This window comes from Dipodomys spectabilis, unplaced genomic scaffold (genome assembly GCF_019054845.1).
Source record: "Dipodomys spectabilis isolate Male_0828 unplaced genomic scaffold, ASM1905484v1 ptg000004l, whole genome shotgun sequence".
Taxonomy (NCBI): Eukaryota; Metazoa; Chordata; class Mammalia; order Rodentia; family Heteromyidae; genus Dipodomys; species Dipodomys spectabilis.
In genome coordinates this window covers 2,954,171-2,970,148 of record NW_024870681.1, presented here as the reverse complement: position 1 = coordinate 2,970,148, position 15,978 = coordinate 2,954,171, and the positions used below count along the sequence as shown (strand labels likewise).

Here is a 15,978-nt window from a genome sequence, read left to right as displayed (position 1 = left end):
GGAGCCCATTAACTCCATCAGGAACCCAGCCCCTTGACAAGCAGGGTGGGACTCACAGCAGTGGCAGTGGCGGCAGCAGCTCACGGAACAAGTTAAAGATGGACCTTGTGCCAGACCTACCAGGGTTTTTTGTTTTTGAGTTGGTCGTGGGGCTTGAACTCTGGGCCTGGGCACCATCCCTGAGCTCTTCAGCTCAAGGTTATCACTCTACCACTTGAGCCATAGCACCACTTCTGGTTTTCTGGTGGTTAATTGGAGATAAGAGTCTCACAGATGTTCCTGCCTGGGCTGGCTTTGAACCTTGATCTTCAGATCTCAGCCTCCTGAGTAGCTAGGATTACATGGCTCCCTACCAAGTTTTTTTTGTTTTGTTTTGGCCAACCCTGGGGCTTGAACTGAGGGTCTGGGCACTGTCCCTGAGCTTCTTTTGCTGAAGGCTGGCACTCTATCACTTGAGGCACAGCACCACTTCCAGCTTTTTCTGTTTATGTGGTACCAAGGGCTTCATGAATGCTAGGCAAGCACTCTACCTTTAAGCCACCTTCCCAGCCCAGACCTACCAAGTTTGAGTCATTTGAGACACAGAGCTCTGGGCCACTGGAACCTGGCAAACCCCTTACTCTGGCTCCTCTCCACCTGGGAAAGGAAGGAGAGGAGAGAAGCAGGCACCAGGGCCCATGTAACCCAGCTTTGCCAGATAGCCACTCTCCCTACCTAGGAGCCCGAGGTCTCTCAGGATGTAAGGATGGTAGGTGCTCTTCACTGTACTAGTGCTTCTTATGCAGGTGATGTGGACCAGTGCTCCTAAGACAGGGTGTGGCTTGAATCCTTACTGAAGAATTGGAACTGGGTGACCTTGATAGCTTCTATATGATGCAGCCCCACTTCCACACCCATGTCCCTTCACCCCTGCCACAAAACACCCTGTGATGTCTCCTGGGGGCCAAACCAACACTAACCCTTGAGGCTGCTTTCCCAATTAACATCCCTCCCCCCCTCCTCCTACCCTACACACACATACAAGGTGGTTAAAATAAAATGTATTTCATATAAATATTTCCATCAAGGAATTATTCAAGGAAGGCACAAGTGACCATTTGGAGCAGGCAGAGGTGTTTGTTATTTAAATATAGAAGTATAAATAACTGTACATAGGGTTGTTAAGAGATTGGTATCATAGCGCCGCCTAGTGGCCACTCAGTCAAAGACTTCATCTCTTTCGTCCACTTGCCAGGCCTGCAGGTTCAGATTTCTCTTCCAAGGGGCTGGAGAGGCCCTAAGGCTCTCCATTATGCAGGGAAGGGTGGGCTGGAGGGAGAGAGATGGCTCCAAGAGCCCTAGAATGATGCTTCACTGTGGGCATTAGAGTCTCATGCCATTAGGCTGCCCTGCAGCTCTCTCCTTTACTTCAAAGGGAAAGACAGCACTAAAGATATCTTCATGATAGCGTTTCTGACTCTGTAAAGAAAACCAGAGGCATGGTGTCAGCTGTTGGGGTCCAGCTCTCTCATTTACCTCATCCAGCTGCCCTAGGTCTCCTCTCACATGCGCACCAAGAGCCCTTTTCCTGCCTGTCATGCTGGGTTTATGCTTGGATTTGGTTTATTCTCTAGCTCAGTTTAACCTATTTAGCTGGTGGCCACCTGGTGGTCACTCAAAGTTCTGCAATCAGAAATCATCCACTTGTGTCTGCTCTGGCCAGGACTACCTCAATACCTCCTCAAGGTGTATGGAAGGATGGATAAATGTTCTATTTTCTACCAGTTCTCATCCTACAAGATGCTCCAGCAAATGTGAGCTCTGAGATCTTTATTAAGTACAGTAAGCCAATGATCTGGCCTTATTACTTTTTCTTTTCTTTGGGGGGGGGGTCTGGTCGTGGAGCCTGAACTCTGGGCCTGGGTGCTGTCCCTCAGCTCTTCAGCTCAAGGCTCGTGCTCTACCACTTGAGCCACAACGTCACTTCCGGCTTTTTTCTTTTTGCTTATGTGGTGCTGAGGAATCGAACCAGGGCCTCAGGCATGCAAGGCAAGTGCTCTACCACTGAGCCACCTTCCCAGCCCTCTTTTTCTTTTTCTTTTTTTTTTTGAGACAGGGTCTTGAACCAGGGCAACAGTGCTGGACTCTCACATCCATGACTGTGGGCCCCCCAGAGCCCATTCTTTCAGCAATAGGGGTGACCTTGGAGCTTCTTTCATATAACCCTTGAAACATACACCATAAAAATCTATAACAGCTGGGTGCTGGTGGCTCATGCCTGTAATCCTAGCTACTTAGGAGGCTGGGATCTGAGGATCGTGGTTCAAAACCAGCCTCTTATCTTCAATCAACCACCAGAAAACCGGAAGTGGCGCTGTGGCTCAAGTGGTAGAGCGCTTACCTTTGAGCTGAAGAGCTCAGGGATAGCGCCCAAGCCCAGAGTTCAAGCCCTACAACTGACCAAAACAAAAAACAAAACAAAACAAAAAACTACAGCAAGTACCTGACCCAGGACCGGCCCTGTTGCCATCACTAAAGTGGCATCCTGGGCTGGGAATGTTTCTTAGTGGTAGAGCGCTTTAGCTTCGAATGCATGAAGCCTGTGGTTTGATTCCTCAGAACCACATACACAGAAAAAGCTGGACATGGTGCTGTGGGTCAAGTGGTAGAGTGCTAGCCTTGGGCAAAAGAAGCTCAAGGACAGTGCTTAGGCCCTGAGTTCAAGCCCCAGGACTGGCAAAAATGGTAGCATCGTTCCTGCCAGGGGGCGTGATGAGCACACAGTGGCCTGGGTGTAAAGAGAGGAGTTCTTTGCATAAAAATGTCAGGGCTTAACCTTCCTGCTCCTGTGTTCACAACCCCGTCACAGGGAGGAGGAGGCCCAGGAGGCCCGCCATTCCCATTCCACAGCAGGAAAAATGGAAATGCCAACCTGATTTCTCAAAAGCTAGCTAGCAGCCAGATCAGGATCAACAAGCCCTCTAACAACCCATCCAGCTATTTTGGGGTTTCCTTTGGGGTCCAAGAGTGTTCTGTGATGCTCTTGGTTCTGATCCTTGTCCACTCCCCGCCCCTTCCCTGGCAGAAGTGGGTCCCCTGGTCTGTGCTTTAACCTGTATCTCCACCAACCCCATCCCAGACCCCATACCTTGAGCTGGAAGAAATAATCTTCAACCTGTTCGTCATTCAAGTTCAAGCTGTTCGCCACCAATTGCTTCAGCGTGTGGGCCACATCCCGGGCCATACGCACGTCCCCACACACATAGAGGTGGCCTGCTTCTTCGTGCAGCACACGGAGCACCTCGCTGGCCAGCTGCTGCCGCAGGATGTCTTGAACGTAAACCTGAAACCAGAGGAGACAGTGGGTGGAGGAGTAAGGCCTGTGGTCATGCTTCCTGGTCACAGGAAAGGAAGGACGGAGACGGAGTGTGCATCCTGCAGGTGGACGGGAGCTCAGAACGATGCCTTGCCCTGCCTGGCCCAGGCCAGCAGGGCATCTGAATTCACACTTCAAAGAGACATCAATGAAGCCAGTTCCCCTGCCCAGAGCTCCAAGGCTTGCCTCCCCAGGAAAGGGGGCCCCTCGGCACAGAAGGCCATGCATCCTAGTTGCAATTCAGGTAATGGGATTCTGCTTTCTTTCCCCACAAGGGTCATATAGACCCCAGCACTGGGGGCATCAGTCAGTCTGCAGGGACTGGTTCACTAGTACCGAGCTGAGAGCCTGAGGCAAAGTGACCCCAGGCCCCAGTGCCAAGCTGAGGAAGTGGTGGCCGCATTCTTACCTTTCTGGGCTTGAGCATAAAGCCAGCCTGAGCCATCTCTCCCCAGGAAGTCATGTATCCCAGAGGGCTGCGGGGAGGCCCTTTGAACCCCTGTGACCCTGAGTTACTCCTAAACCTCTCTGGGCTGGCCTCTTCTCTAGGAATAGAAGCTATGATGCTCTTCACAGCTTCATCCTGGTGGTTGTATAACTATCACCATTTCAGAGTGAAGTAAATGAAGGCACAGCCCGGTGAGGGGCTTGGGGGAGCCAGGGCAGCAGCTCTGGCATTGGCTCATAAAGTTCATGCCTTATGCATCCACATTTACCTTGGGCCTGCCAGGCAGCCGGGAATAGGCTATGTGTAGCTCATGTAGCACCCTTTTATGGGCCATCTCCAACATCTCCTCCCAGTAGAGGTGGTCCTCATCCGGGTGACGGCACCCAAACACCAGGGTCATGCGTCCGCCCTTGATCCCTGCAAGATCCAGCAGGCTGCAGTTATAAGGATGGCCACCAGGGGTCGAGCCATGGCCCAGGGTGAGCATCCAGCTTGAATGCTCAAGCATACTGTCTGATGGATGACCATTTTACAAATGAGAGAAGCAGGAAACTAGCCCAGAGTCTCATGGAGTTTCCTGCTCAGACTGGCTTTGAACTGTAATCCTCAGATCTCAGCCTCCTGAGTAGTTAGGATTACAGGCACAAGTCACTGGTACCTGGCTTGCCCTATACTCCTTTATTTTCTTGTTTCTCTTTCTTTCTTTTTCTTTCTTCCTTCCTTTCTTCTCTCATTCTCTCTCTCTCTTATGTCAGTCATGGGGCTGGAACTCAGGGCCTGGGCGCTGTCTTTGAGCTCTTTTGCTTAAGGCTACCTCTCTATACTTGGAGCCATAGCACCACTTCTGGTTAATTGGAAATAAGAGTCTCACAGACTTTCCTGCTCAGGTAGGCTTTGAACCGTGATCCTCAGGCCTCAGCCTCTTGAGTTATAGGTATAAGCCACCAGCAACTGGCTGCCCTATACTATTTTAATTTTTTTTGTAGTACCAGACATGAAAATCAGAAGGTAATAGAGACAATCATCAAGCCCCTCATTCAATACTGATCCTAACCAATACACTACCCTTTTTGCATGTTAATTTTATTTTTTTCCTCTTAAAACATAGTAAATATGGGTTGCAGTGTGACATCTGGGACACATGCGCTGTGTGTGTCATGATAAAATCAGGGCAATTAGCACTTTCTGGTCCTTATCTCCAGCCATACCTTTGTGCTCAGAGTCATGGAGCCGCTGCTTCCAGAAACTTCGGAAGGGGGCGATGCCTGTGCCGGGCCCAATGAGGATGCAAGGAAGGGAGGGGTCCTTGGGGAGCTGGAAGCTGCTGGCGCTGAGAGGGGACAGAGGAGGGGGCTGCAGATACACTGGGTGGATGCTCTCCCAGGACAAGGACTGCGAGGAGGGTGGGGACAGGTGCGCGGTGGTAGGATGAGGGCGGAGAGAGCAGGCTTCTTGGGGACTAATTTCTGCCCTGTCTGGCAAAGCATCTCCCCACTCGGGGGTCTTTTATAAAGAGGCCAATCACATTGCATCCTGGACTCCCCACTGTCGTCATCATTTCCCTGGCTAGAGACTGCCATGAAGCCAGAGTGACCCCAAATCTTCCTAATAGACACAGCACGCTAGAAGGTCACTGGGTCCTAGATCTCTTCCTTGCATCCCAGAAACCCCTGGGACCAAGAGCCCCTGACACTCACCTCCGCACAAAGCAAGGCACTGGGTCCTGGGGCTGCAGGTTGCTGAGCCAAGTGCTGCACACGCCATGGTGCAGGGGACCCTGGCCATCTGTAAGGGACAATAGAGATGACCAAAGGCCTCGTGGCCTGAGTGTTACCCTGGCCAGCTGCCCGTCATCACACACCTCACCACCACGTAGGCCTGGGCATTAGAAACTGAATGTGGGGTTCTGTCCCAAGCAGCGAAAAGCTGCCTTCAACCAGCTGGGAAGGCTACAGGGGCCTTGAGTGCCAGCTTCTCCTTTAAACAGTGTGCAACAGCTAAGTGTCAGAGAGGGAGCGGGGCATGAGCAAAGTCCCAGGAGTGAGCAGAAGCAGACTGACCACTTGGATTTCTTGACTTACACTAGCACTTTTTCCAAGGTCCCTTCAGGGCCCTCCCAGCCACTCCCACCCTAGTGCTGTGGTCTTATGAAGCAGCAGGGCGGGGGGGGGGGGGGGAGAGGAGGGGAGCTTGGTGGTAGGTGCCCGGTGGGGGGGGGGGCTGCCTCTGTGTTCTGTCTAGGTTTCAACTCCATCACAGTGGCCTGGCATGTAAAGGAGGCCTCATTGGGAATGGAGAAGCCCTTGGCTTTGGCCTGTTCTGAGTGTGGCTCTGAGGATCTGCCTGTGACGCCTTGCCTGTCCTCTCCTAGTTGAGGACTGAGCCTGGGCTATGTGGTGGCAGTTCTCTCGTGGAGCACACATGGGCTTTGCCAAGGTTTCAGAAGCCGTGCCACCACTCTTCCTTGCAGGGGACAAAGGGCTTTGAGATGTGGCCAGCTCCAGCTTAGGGAATCCAGACAAGTCCCAGCTGTGGCGATTAGGGTGGGAAGACAAGTTTATTCATCTAATAGGGTCTCACATGTATGCCTTAGTTAGCCTGAACTGTAATCCTCCTATTTATGCTTCCTATGTAGCTAGGGTGACAAGCATTGTCAGCTTTTTACTGGTTGAGATGGGAGCTCACAAACTTTTGCTTTGTTTTGGTTTTTCCCAGGCTGGCTTCCATCTGTGATCCTCCTGATCTCAGCCTCCCAAATAGTAGGATTATAGGTGTGAACCACCATATCACACTAGAATATCAATTTCTTTTTCTTTTTCTGGGGGGGGGGGGGTCCAGTAGTGGGGCCTGAACTCTGAGCCTGGGCGCTGTCCCTCAGCTCTTCAGCTCAAGGCCAGAGCTCTACCACTTGAGCCACAGCGCCACTTCCGGCTTTTTTTCTTTTTGCTTATGTGGTGCTGAGGAATCGAACCCAGGGCCTCAGGCATGCAAGGCAAGCGCTCTACCACTGAGCCACCTTCCCAGCCCTAGAATATCAATTTCTATGCTTCTCTCTTCCACAGCCCTCCGGAAAAGGCAGCGGCATGTCTGCCATGTCTCCACTCCCATCAGGGCACCCACTCAGCCATCACAGAGTGAATTCGGTAAGTGAATGAATGATCGAAGGAGAACCATCTCTGCTTTCAGGCTGACCTATCTAGAGGACTGAGTCCCTGGGTCTTTCCCAAGTGCTGGCACTTTCTACGCTTGCTCTCATTCCATTGTCCTGGCCATTGTAGAGCAGTAGAGTGGTGGAGAACTTGAACTCATCCATTAGCCTGGGTTTGAATCTCAGCTCTCCACTTACCAACCCTGTGACTTTGAGTAAGTGGCTTAACCTCACTGAGCTACTTTTTCCTTCAGTAAAACGCATACAGTACCTATCTCCTCTGGCCACCAAGGGTTTGTATACAAAGGAGTTAGTTTGATGACTGATCCTCCACAGCTCCCAGTTTTATTTACAACTCCAGGCAGTCAGATGTTTAACTGATGAGGAGACCAAAGTGCAGAGATGTCTAACAGCTGACCCCGAAGAAGCAGAGCCAGATTGCTCCAGGCCTGTGCCCCATCTCACCTTGGGTGTGGTACGTGATCACAGCCACGGTGAGGTGGATCTCTGTGGGGGTGTGGTCCTGGGAGGAACTGATGGAGTAGAAGCGGGGCTTCAGGATGGGGAGCTGGGACAGGAGGAAGGTGGCAGGCACCCGCAGTGATGGGAACTCCGCCAGCACCTCCAGGAACGTGGGGCTATTGGTGAACTTCCATTTGTTGTACTCTGAGGGCTGAAAGCCAAGAGCAGCGTGAGGACTCAGAGTGCCTGCCCTGCATCTTAAGGGCAGAAGAAGGTAGGCAGAAGAGGCTGCCACAAGCCAGTATTCATTCATTCATTCATTCATTCACACACTCAACACATTCCCCCTCCCCGCCCCCACATGCCAGCTGCTGTCCAGGGTGCTGAAGCTCAAAGCTGGAGGAGCAATGGAGTAAGTAATTCAGCTCAGCCAGGAACAATGGTCATCTGTATGCTTAAATTCCCACTGTTGGTAACTTGTAGGTAGGACTCAATGCTATTACTGTCAAAATCTGAAGCAAAGTTGAAACTAGTCAGATCTGGGTTCCAATCTTGACCAGACATCCTCCCTAAGCATGGAATTTTACCCTCATTACTTTACTCTTGTAAAAGGGGGCTAGTATTGCTTCCTTCCTGAGAAGGTCTTGAGAATTAAATGAGAAAATGTGCACCAAGATAGTATAGTGTAGCCACAGAAAAATGGTGGCCACATGGTTGGGATGGAGTTTACTGGCAATAATGATGATGGTGACAATAGTGTTCAGTGCCTTTTGCAAAGATGTGGGTGCAGGGGAGTGTCTAGGGGTTAATACATTGTCACTCACTTATGAACTCAGTCACTACCTATCATCACTCCACCTCCCATCCATCCACCCATCCATGTATCCATCCATCCATCCATCCATACATACATACATACATCTACCCACCCATCCATCCACCCACCCACCCACCCATCCACCCACCCACCCACCCATCCATCCATCCATCCATCCTCTAAATCTTTTTTTCTTTGCAGTCCTGGGGATTAAACCCAGAGACTCACATTCTACCACTTGAGACATCTCTAGCTTCCCCCTTCAAATACTTTTGTGTGTGTGTCAGTACTGGAGCTTCAAGCCAGGGCCTGGACACTATTACTAAGCTTTTTACTCAAGACTGACACTCTACCACTTGATCCATAGCTCCACTTTTGACTTTTTGCTGGTTAACTGGAGATAAGAGTCTCACAGACTTTCCTGCCAAGGCTGGCTTTGAACCACAATTCTCAGATCTTAGCCTCCTGAGTAGGTAGGATAACCATTCCCTAGATCTCCAATATTCTGATGTTCCAGGTTTGGGGAAGACAAAGACAGAGACAAGAAATTGTTGACTCAGTATAACTATGTCCTAGAGATGAGACAGAAGCTAACACCTTTGACAAAGTCCCACCATGGGACACTAGGCTGGACCCACCCAGCTTGACATCCAGTTCCCTCCTCTCCAGGAACTGCCCCTTCCTCTGGGGCCAGCCACCCCTCACCTGGCACAGGGCCTCCAGCCTCTGTCTGTCAGCCTCTTCTGTGGCAAGCCGGGCCAGCTTTTGGAGCTGCAGCTGGGTAGGCGGGGTGGTGATGTCCAGGAAGTGGGTGAGGGCCTGGTGGAGTGAGCAGGGTGGCAGCCTCGTCTCCCTGACCCAGTAGCTGCCTGCACAGGGGAGGAAGGGATTAGGATGGAACAGAGGCTGTACCTGAACTTCCTGTAAGGTGACAGGAGGCCCCTCTACCCTCCATCTACAGGGAGAGAAGCCTCTGAAGTTCTGGCTCAGGGAGGAAGGTGGAGTCAAAGTCAAGGCTACCAGAGAGGCTGAACAAAAGCCCCCCCCCCCCCGCCCACCACCCATGGGCACCAAAATCCTGACACATTCACTATGTCCCTCTTTGGCCCGGAGTGATCGAGAGATTCAGGAGCGATCGAGAGACTCAAAGTGACTAAACCCACTGAAGGCTGAGGCGCAGCTCAGTGAGGCCATTCCCCGAGGAGATGGGGGAGCATCGCAGCCCAAAGTGAGGGGCAGGTTCCCAAAAGTCCCAAGAGGCATGCAGTGTGTAGGACAGTCAGAGCATGGGACTTCTAAATTTACTGTTAGTAGATCTAGAATCAAATTCAACCCCCCTGTCCCCAGCTGGGTGGCTGAACTATGTAGCCTTGGGTTCATATCCTGACAAATGGATGTGACAGCCAAATCAATGTTGCTAGGCTGTGTGGGCATGGGAAAGGGTGCGCACAGTGCTGGGCACACTGCTGAATAAGTATTACACAAATATGTCATTTCACCTGGACTAGAGGCCTGATGGGCTACGCCTGTCTCCCTATAATCTTGTTTCTAGGCTCTCTCACGTCCCCTGAACGAGGGGAGCATGGCTGGGCTTTGCTTCTCTGGTCCCTACTTTCCTATTTGGGCTTCTTTGGAGAAGCGGTCATCATGGCAGAATGAAGTCCGAAGAGTTATTCCCAAGGGCTGAGGCTGGGGCAACTGACACAGGACAGGAGGAGGGAGATGGGGTTGCCAGGCCTCCCCGACCAAGCCAGATCTCAGGCTCACCACGCTCGTCCAGCGCCTCCAGGCACACAGTCTGGTGAGACGCGGGGCTGTCCACTACTCGCTCCAAGATGCCTTGGACCAGGGCAGGCTGGTTGCTCGGGAAAACCCCAAGGTGCTCACCAGGCAGGTAGCTCAGGCCGTGGCTGTCCTCACAGGAGAGCTCCACCAAGAGGGTGGAGCGGCTGTGAAGAGAGAAAGGAGCCCCATGAACTCCATGACTCCCTCAAGCTCCCTGGTGGGCAGGTCAGCTTCCCCAGAAAATGTATCCATCTGGTGCCTCCAGCCTGGGTCGGCAGCCTGAGCTTGGGACATGACATCGCTCAGGAGGACACCTAGTACTTTCCCTTGAGGACAAGGTGGGCCTCACTCCTTGCTGGAAGCCCTCTAAGCCCCAAGGACTTGCCCAGAGACTCTAGCTAAAGAAAGCATGATGGCTGGACACTGGTAGCTCGTGTCTGCAATCCTTAGATACTCAGGAGGAGAGTTTGGAAGGATCACAGTTCCAGGCCTGCACAGGTAACTTCCCTCTCAATCAATAGTTCAGTGTATTGGTGTGTGTCTGTCATCTTAGCTACAAAGGGAAGCTTAAAACAGAATGATTGCTGTCCAGGCTGGCCTGAGGTGGAGGGGTGGTGGAATGTTGGGGGAAAGCAGACTTTTTCTTTAAAAAAAATACATCAGAAATGCTGGGCACTGGTGTCTTACATCTGTAATCTTGGCTACTCAGGAAGCTGAGATCTGAGGATTGTGGTTTGAAGCCAGGCTTGGGCAGGAACGTCCATGAGACTCTTAAGTCAAATTAATCACACACACCCACACACAAAAAAAGTGGAAGTGGAGCTGTGGCTCGAGTGGTAGAGAAGAAGAAGGTATGAGAGGGCACCTGGGCCCAGTGGTGGTGCACATATACAAAAATAACCAGAGCAAAAAGAGACAGGAGGCATGGCTCCAGTTGGTCGAGTGCTGCTTAGAAGTGTAAAACCCTGAGTTCAAATTCCAGCACAGCCAAAATAAAAAAAAAAAAATGAGTAAATGAGTAAAAGAAAAAAAAAGAGAACCAGAAGAAAAGTTTTACAGTGTGTGTGTGTGTGTGTGTGTGTGTGTGTGTGTGTGTGTGTGTGTGTGTATGTGTGTGTGTGTGTGTTTGCTGGTCCTGGGGCTTGAACTCAGAACGTGGGTGCTGTCCCTGAGCATTTTTGTTCAAGGCTAGCATTCTACCACTTGATGAGCCACAACTCCATTTCTGGCTTTTTTTTTTTTTTGGTGGATAATTTGGGATAAGAGTCTCATGGACTTTCCTACCTGGGCTGCCTTCAAACTGAGATCTTCAGATCTCAGACTCCTGAGTAGCTGGGATTAAAGGCGTGAGCCACTAGGGGCCAGCTACAAATTCTATTTTTATTTTATTTTATTTTTTTGTCGGCTTGAACTCTGGGCTTGGGTGCTATCCTTGTGCTCTTCAGCTCAAGGCGAAGTGCTCTACTGCTTGAGCTATAGTGCCACTTCCGGCTTTCTAGTGGTTTATTGGAGATAAGAGTCTCACGGACTTTCCTGCCCAGGTTGGCTTTGAACCATGATCCTCAGATCTCAGCCTCCTGAGTAACTAGGATTACAGGCGTGAGCCACTGGCACCCAGCTCTATTTTTTTTTTTTTGTCGGTCGTGGGGCTTGAACTCTGGGCCTGGGCGCTGTCCCTCAGCTCTTCAGCTCAAGGCGAGCGCTCTACCACTTGAGCTATAGCGCCACTTCCGGTTTTCTGGTGGTTTATTGGAGATAGGAGTCTCACGGTCTCTCCTGCCCGGGCTGGCTTTGAACCGCGATCCTCAGATCTCAGCCTCCTGAGTAGCTAGGATTACAGGCGTGAGCCACCAGCGCCCGGCTCTATTTTTTTTTTAGTTAGAAGAAAGCCAATTTTCTCAGAGTATTGGGTAGGAGAGGGCAGCCCAAATAAACAAAACCTACACATCATCCCTCAACACAACGTTTGTCTACCCAGAAAGGAAATGTCCTTCCTCGCCAAAACTTTTCATAAAGCTCTGAAGACTCAAATAGCTTTGAATCTTTTAGCCTCTCCTATCAGTGAGAGCTTGATGAGAAAGGATCCAGTGTAGCAGGTCCATAGTTCTCACACGGGGCCTCTGGCCCAACACAAGGCTCAGGTGGCCATGGGTCTGAGGGCCAGTCACACTGATGATGCCCATGGGTTTGCTTCCATCCTTCATTCACTCACTAAAACAAGATCTTGCAACCTCAAGGACTTCGCTTTGCCTCACCTGGACTTGGGACTCAGTAGATTTTGCTGTGATTTGAGCTTCAGGGCGAACACATTCTTGGCGTGTATGTGGCCAAGGGCTGCGGAGACAAGGGACAGGGACATGGGGAGCGGGCTCTTGCACATGGTGGGAAGTACTCACACATCTCAATTATTTCTAGAGATGAGTCTCTCAGACGTTCCTGCCATGGCTGGCTTTGAACCCTGATCCTCAGATCTCAGCTCCTGAATAGCTAAGATTACAGGCATGAGCCACCAGCACCCGACCTGGCCTAAGTTTTTGTTTTCTTCTACTCCTTCTTTTATTTCATCTTCCCTCCCTCCCTCAATCCCTTCCTCCTTTCCTTCCTTTTTCTTTTGTAGTTGGATTTGAAATCAGAGCCTCATACTTGCTAGGCAGACACTCTATCACTGGAGTCATTTCTCTAATTCCCTATCCCTTTTGCTTTAGTTATTTTTCAGGCAGTCTTAAACATCTTTGCCTGGGCTAACTTTGAACTGTGATCCTCCTGATCTTTGCCTCTTGAATACCTGAGACTACAGGTATGAGCCACTAGGCCTAGCCTTTCCCACCATTTTTGAATGAGCAGGCCCTGGGTGGCTGAGTAGCTGGTAGGGGTCAGGAAATTCAATTCAGACACCAAATGTGGCAGGACAGCTCTGTGGCTAGGGGATCCAGGACAGCAGAGGTGAATCTGGGGATGTGTTAAATAGATTGTGCAGGACTTCTGCATGCAGGGTATTGTATAGTATGCAGCCAGCTAAGCCTGGCATCACCTCTGGGAAGCTTTCTTTTTTCATTTTTTGTCTGTCATGGGGCTTGAACTCTGGGACTGGGCGCTGTCCCTGAGCTCTTCAGCTCAAGGCTAGTGCTCTACTACTTGAGCCACAGTGCCACTTCCGGTTTTCTGAGTGGTTTATTGGAGATAAGAGTCTCACGGACATTCCTGTCTAGGCTGGCTTTGAACTGTGATCCTCAGATCTCAGCCTTCTGAGTAGCTAGGTGTGAGCCACTGGTGCCTGGCTTTGGAAAGCTTTCTTAGAACATCTGGCTCTGCCTTCAGACAGCTGTCCTTGGTTCCCAACATGGCCACATGCTACAACTTGCTTTGCCCCATAAAGTTCACTTTTTTCAAAGACTGAGTGTTGGAGCTCACTTGGGTCCTATGGACAAAGAGCCTGGCACAATGTCTGGCATACACTTGGTCCTTTACAGTGCTGGCTCCTCTCCCAGGGTCTTCTCCTGATACAGTCTCCCCAGAGCCTGGAGTCTTGTAGCCACCAGACTTTCCTCTACCATGGACTCAGGGATCAAGGACCCCTGCTTCCAGCAGGGCAGGCAAATGGGCCCTGTGTGGGGCATAGGTGGGTACCTTTGCAGAGGTCAAAAGGCTGAGAGTTCTGCACAAGCCGGTAGCTTTGTGGCACCCAGGTCATATTGGAGGTATAGAGTTTGGGGATCTGAATGTGATGTCCATTTGGGATGGCAAACGTTTCACAGGCCGCCTGGAAGATAGAAAAGATTAGCGTGAATGGTCCATTGAGACCACCAATCCTGGGCTACCAATTTTGGGGTCTTCACCCTGGGCCAGACAGAACTGAAAAGCTTCCCGGAATATCATTTGGGGAAGGAACTAGTACTAGTGCTTGAAATCTGGTGTCTGGGAGCTTAGCTTTTTAGCTCAAGGTTGGCACTCTACCACTTAAGCCACAACTCCACTTCCAGCTTTTTGGTGGCTACTACTATTACTATTGATAATAATAGTCTCATGGACTTTCCTGCCCAGGCTGGCTTTGAACCTTGATCCTCAGACCTCAGCCTCCTGAGCAGCTAGGATTACAGGTGTGAGCCACTAGCACCTGGTGCTTCCTCAAATATTGACTCATACTCCTCTGATTGGTACTAAGAACTCCAGGAAGAGCCTGGGCCTGATGCCCAGCAGTCATTGCCACGATTAGCTACCCAGAGACCCAGAGCTGGACCTGAAAAGCTTAACTGTTTTGGCTCCTGTTCCCAGCTCTCTAGGGCTGAGGAACACTAACACAAGAATAACAGATGTCCTGAATTATCAGTGGGAAAGGGCCCCAAGCTCAGCTATCTTCTCCCACTTAGAGGAGTGTGCACAATGTAGAGCTCTTTGGGGAAGTTGGGGGCAGAGCAGGCCGGACCTGAGCCCTGAAGCCTGTAGCTCTGGCTTACACCTGGGCCACTACGGCAGGGCAGTCAAACACCCCGCACAGAGATTCTTGGGCATGGACGCATGGCGTCCTGTCTGTGCAGTGGTCCAGCCCTGGCTGGAACTGACCTTGAAGGCTTGCACGGCCCAGCTGCGGAAGGCATCCTCTTGCCCACTGAGCTCATCCCCTTCCCCCGTCGGGATGAGCTGAGAGGCCCCCAGGTGGGACAGCTTCTGGTCAATGTCATGGGCAAAGGCACAGAAGCGAGGGTACATGCTGGAGCCAAGGCCAAATACAGCGTACCTGCCAAGGACAACACACGCATGAAAACTCCCGCTGCACATGGTGGAGCACGGTGCCATGTGGTCATTGCATGCACACAGCACCTCGTGCCAAGGGCCTGCTGGACCCTCTCCATTGACCAACTCCTCTGCTTCCCCTTGGCATTGGCCCTCAACCCACACATGCGTGGCCTGCAGACCTGTCAGGAGGACTTAGTTTTCCACGTGGAGGGTAAGTCTAGACCAGGGCTCTCTAGGCCAGAGGAGCTCTGAGGAGACCCTCCATGCGTACCAGGTCCCAGATCCTGATCCTAAACTCCAGGCCCTGGAGGCAGCATTCAGCCAAGTGAGACAGCTTACCTGAACGTACTGGACAGGGCTTTCAGAGTGAAGAGGGATTTCTTCAGTGCCTAGGAGAGGAACCACAGTACTTGGGCATTGTCCTTTAGCTTTTGGGCCCAAGGCTAGTGTTTTATCATTGAGCCACAGCTCCAACTCTGGCTCTTTTGGTGGTTAATTGGACATTAAGAATCTCATGAACTTTCCTGTCTGGGTTGGCTTTGAACTGTGATCCTCAGATCTCAGCCTCTTGAATAGCTAGGATTACAAGTGTGAGCCACGGGCTCCTTTCTTATGATTAAAAGAAAAATTTTGCTGGGCACCCGGACTGTAATCCTAGCTACTTAGGATACTGAGATCTGAGGATCACGGTTCAAAGCCAGCCCAGACAGGAAAGTCTGTGAGACTCTTATCTCCAATCAACCACTAGAAAACCGGAAGTGGCGCTCTGGCTCAAGTGGTAGAGCACTAGCCTTGAACTGAGGAGCTCAGGGACAGAGCCCAAGCCCAGAATTTAAGCCCCATGACTGACAAAAAGAAAAAAGAAAAAAATTGAGTCAATTCACAGAAGTCTATAAAGAAGTATGTTGTGGGTAAATCAAGATGTGAATGAGCCAGGGTCATCTGAGCACCCCGCCCCTACCCCATACCCTCTTCACCTCTACCTTCCTTGTTCCTCCCAGCTCCTCCTCACCGCCTCTCAGATGACCAGGGCCTTAAGCCACCTACCTCTCCGTTACTGGGGGAGTCTCCATTCCCGAATGTGCTGGTCACCACTAGCAGAAGCTGTTCCTCCTCTAGGTGGCTCAGGCTGTACTCATCCATGCAGAGAACCTGGACGGGCACCGCAGTGGACATTAGCCCTCAACTTCCTGGCGCAGCCTCTGTAGTCTCCCCACAGGCCCATCTAG

The 15,978-nt window shown here is 51.2% G+C and overlaps 1 protein-coding gene across 1 annotated transcript in view; it reads right to left on the bottom strand.

The window, feature by feature from the left end:
• Window positions 1-1,235: 1,235 nt before the first annotated feature.
• Nos2 (nitric oxide synthase 2) overlaps window positions 1,236-15,978 on the bottom strand; it is a 44,088-nt gene continuing 29,345 nt past the window's right edge. The window contains exons 15-27 of the mRNA XM_042694442.1: window positions 15,797-15,901; window positions 15,089-15,138; window positions 14,576-14,750; window positions 13,643-13,775; window positions 12,271-12,349; window positions 9,998-10,179; window positions 8,936-9,099; window positions 7,417-7,624; window positions 5,501-5,588; window positions 5,012-5,133; window positions 4,072-4,220; window positions 3,128-3,322; window positions 1,236-1,458 (exon numbers count right to left, since the gene is read on the bottom strand). Coding sequence (XP_042550376.1) covers window positions 1,363-1,458; window positions 3,128-3,322; window positions 4,072-4,220; window positions 5,012-5,133; window positions 5,501-5,588; window positions 7,417-7,624; window positions 8,936-9,099; window positions 9,998-10,179; window positions 12,271-12,349; window positions 13,643-13,775; window positions 14,576-14,750; window positions 15,089-15,138; window positions 15,797-15,901 — 1,746 coding nt within the window. The 3' untranslated portion in view covers window positions 1,236-1,362. The remainder of the gene's footprint in view (window positions 1,459-3,127; window positions 3,323-4,071; window positions 4,221-5,011; window positions 5,134-5,500; window positions 5,589-7,416; window positions 7,625-8,935; window positions 9,100-9,997; window positions 10,180-12,270; window positions 12,350-13,642; window positions 13,776-14,575; window positions 14,751-15,088; window positions 15,139-15,796; window positions 15,902-15,978) is intronic.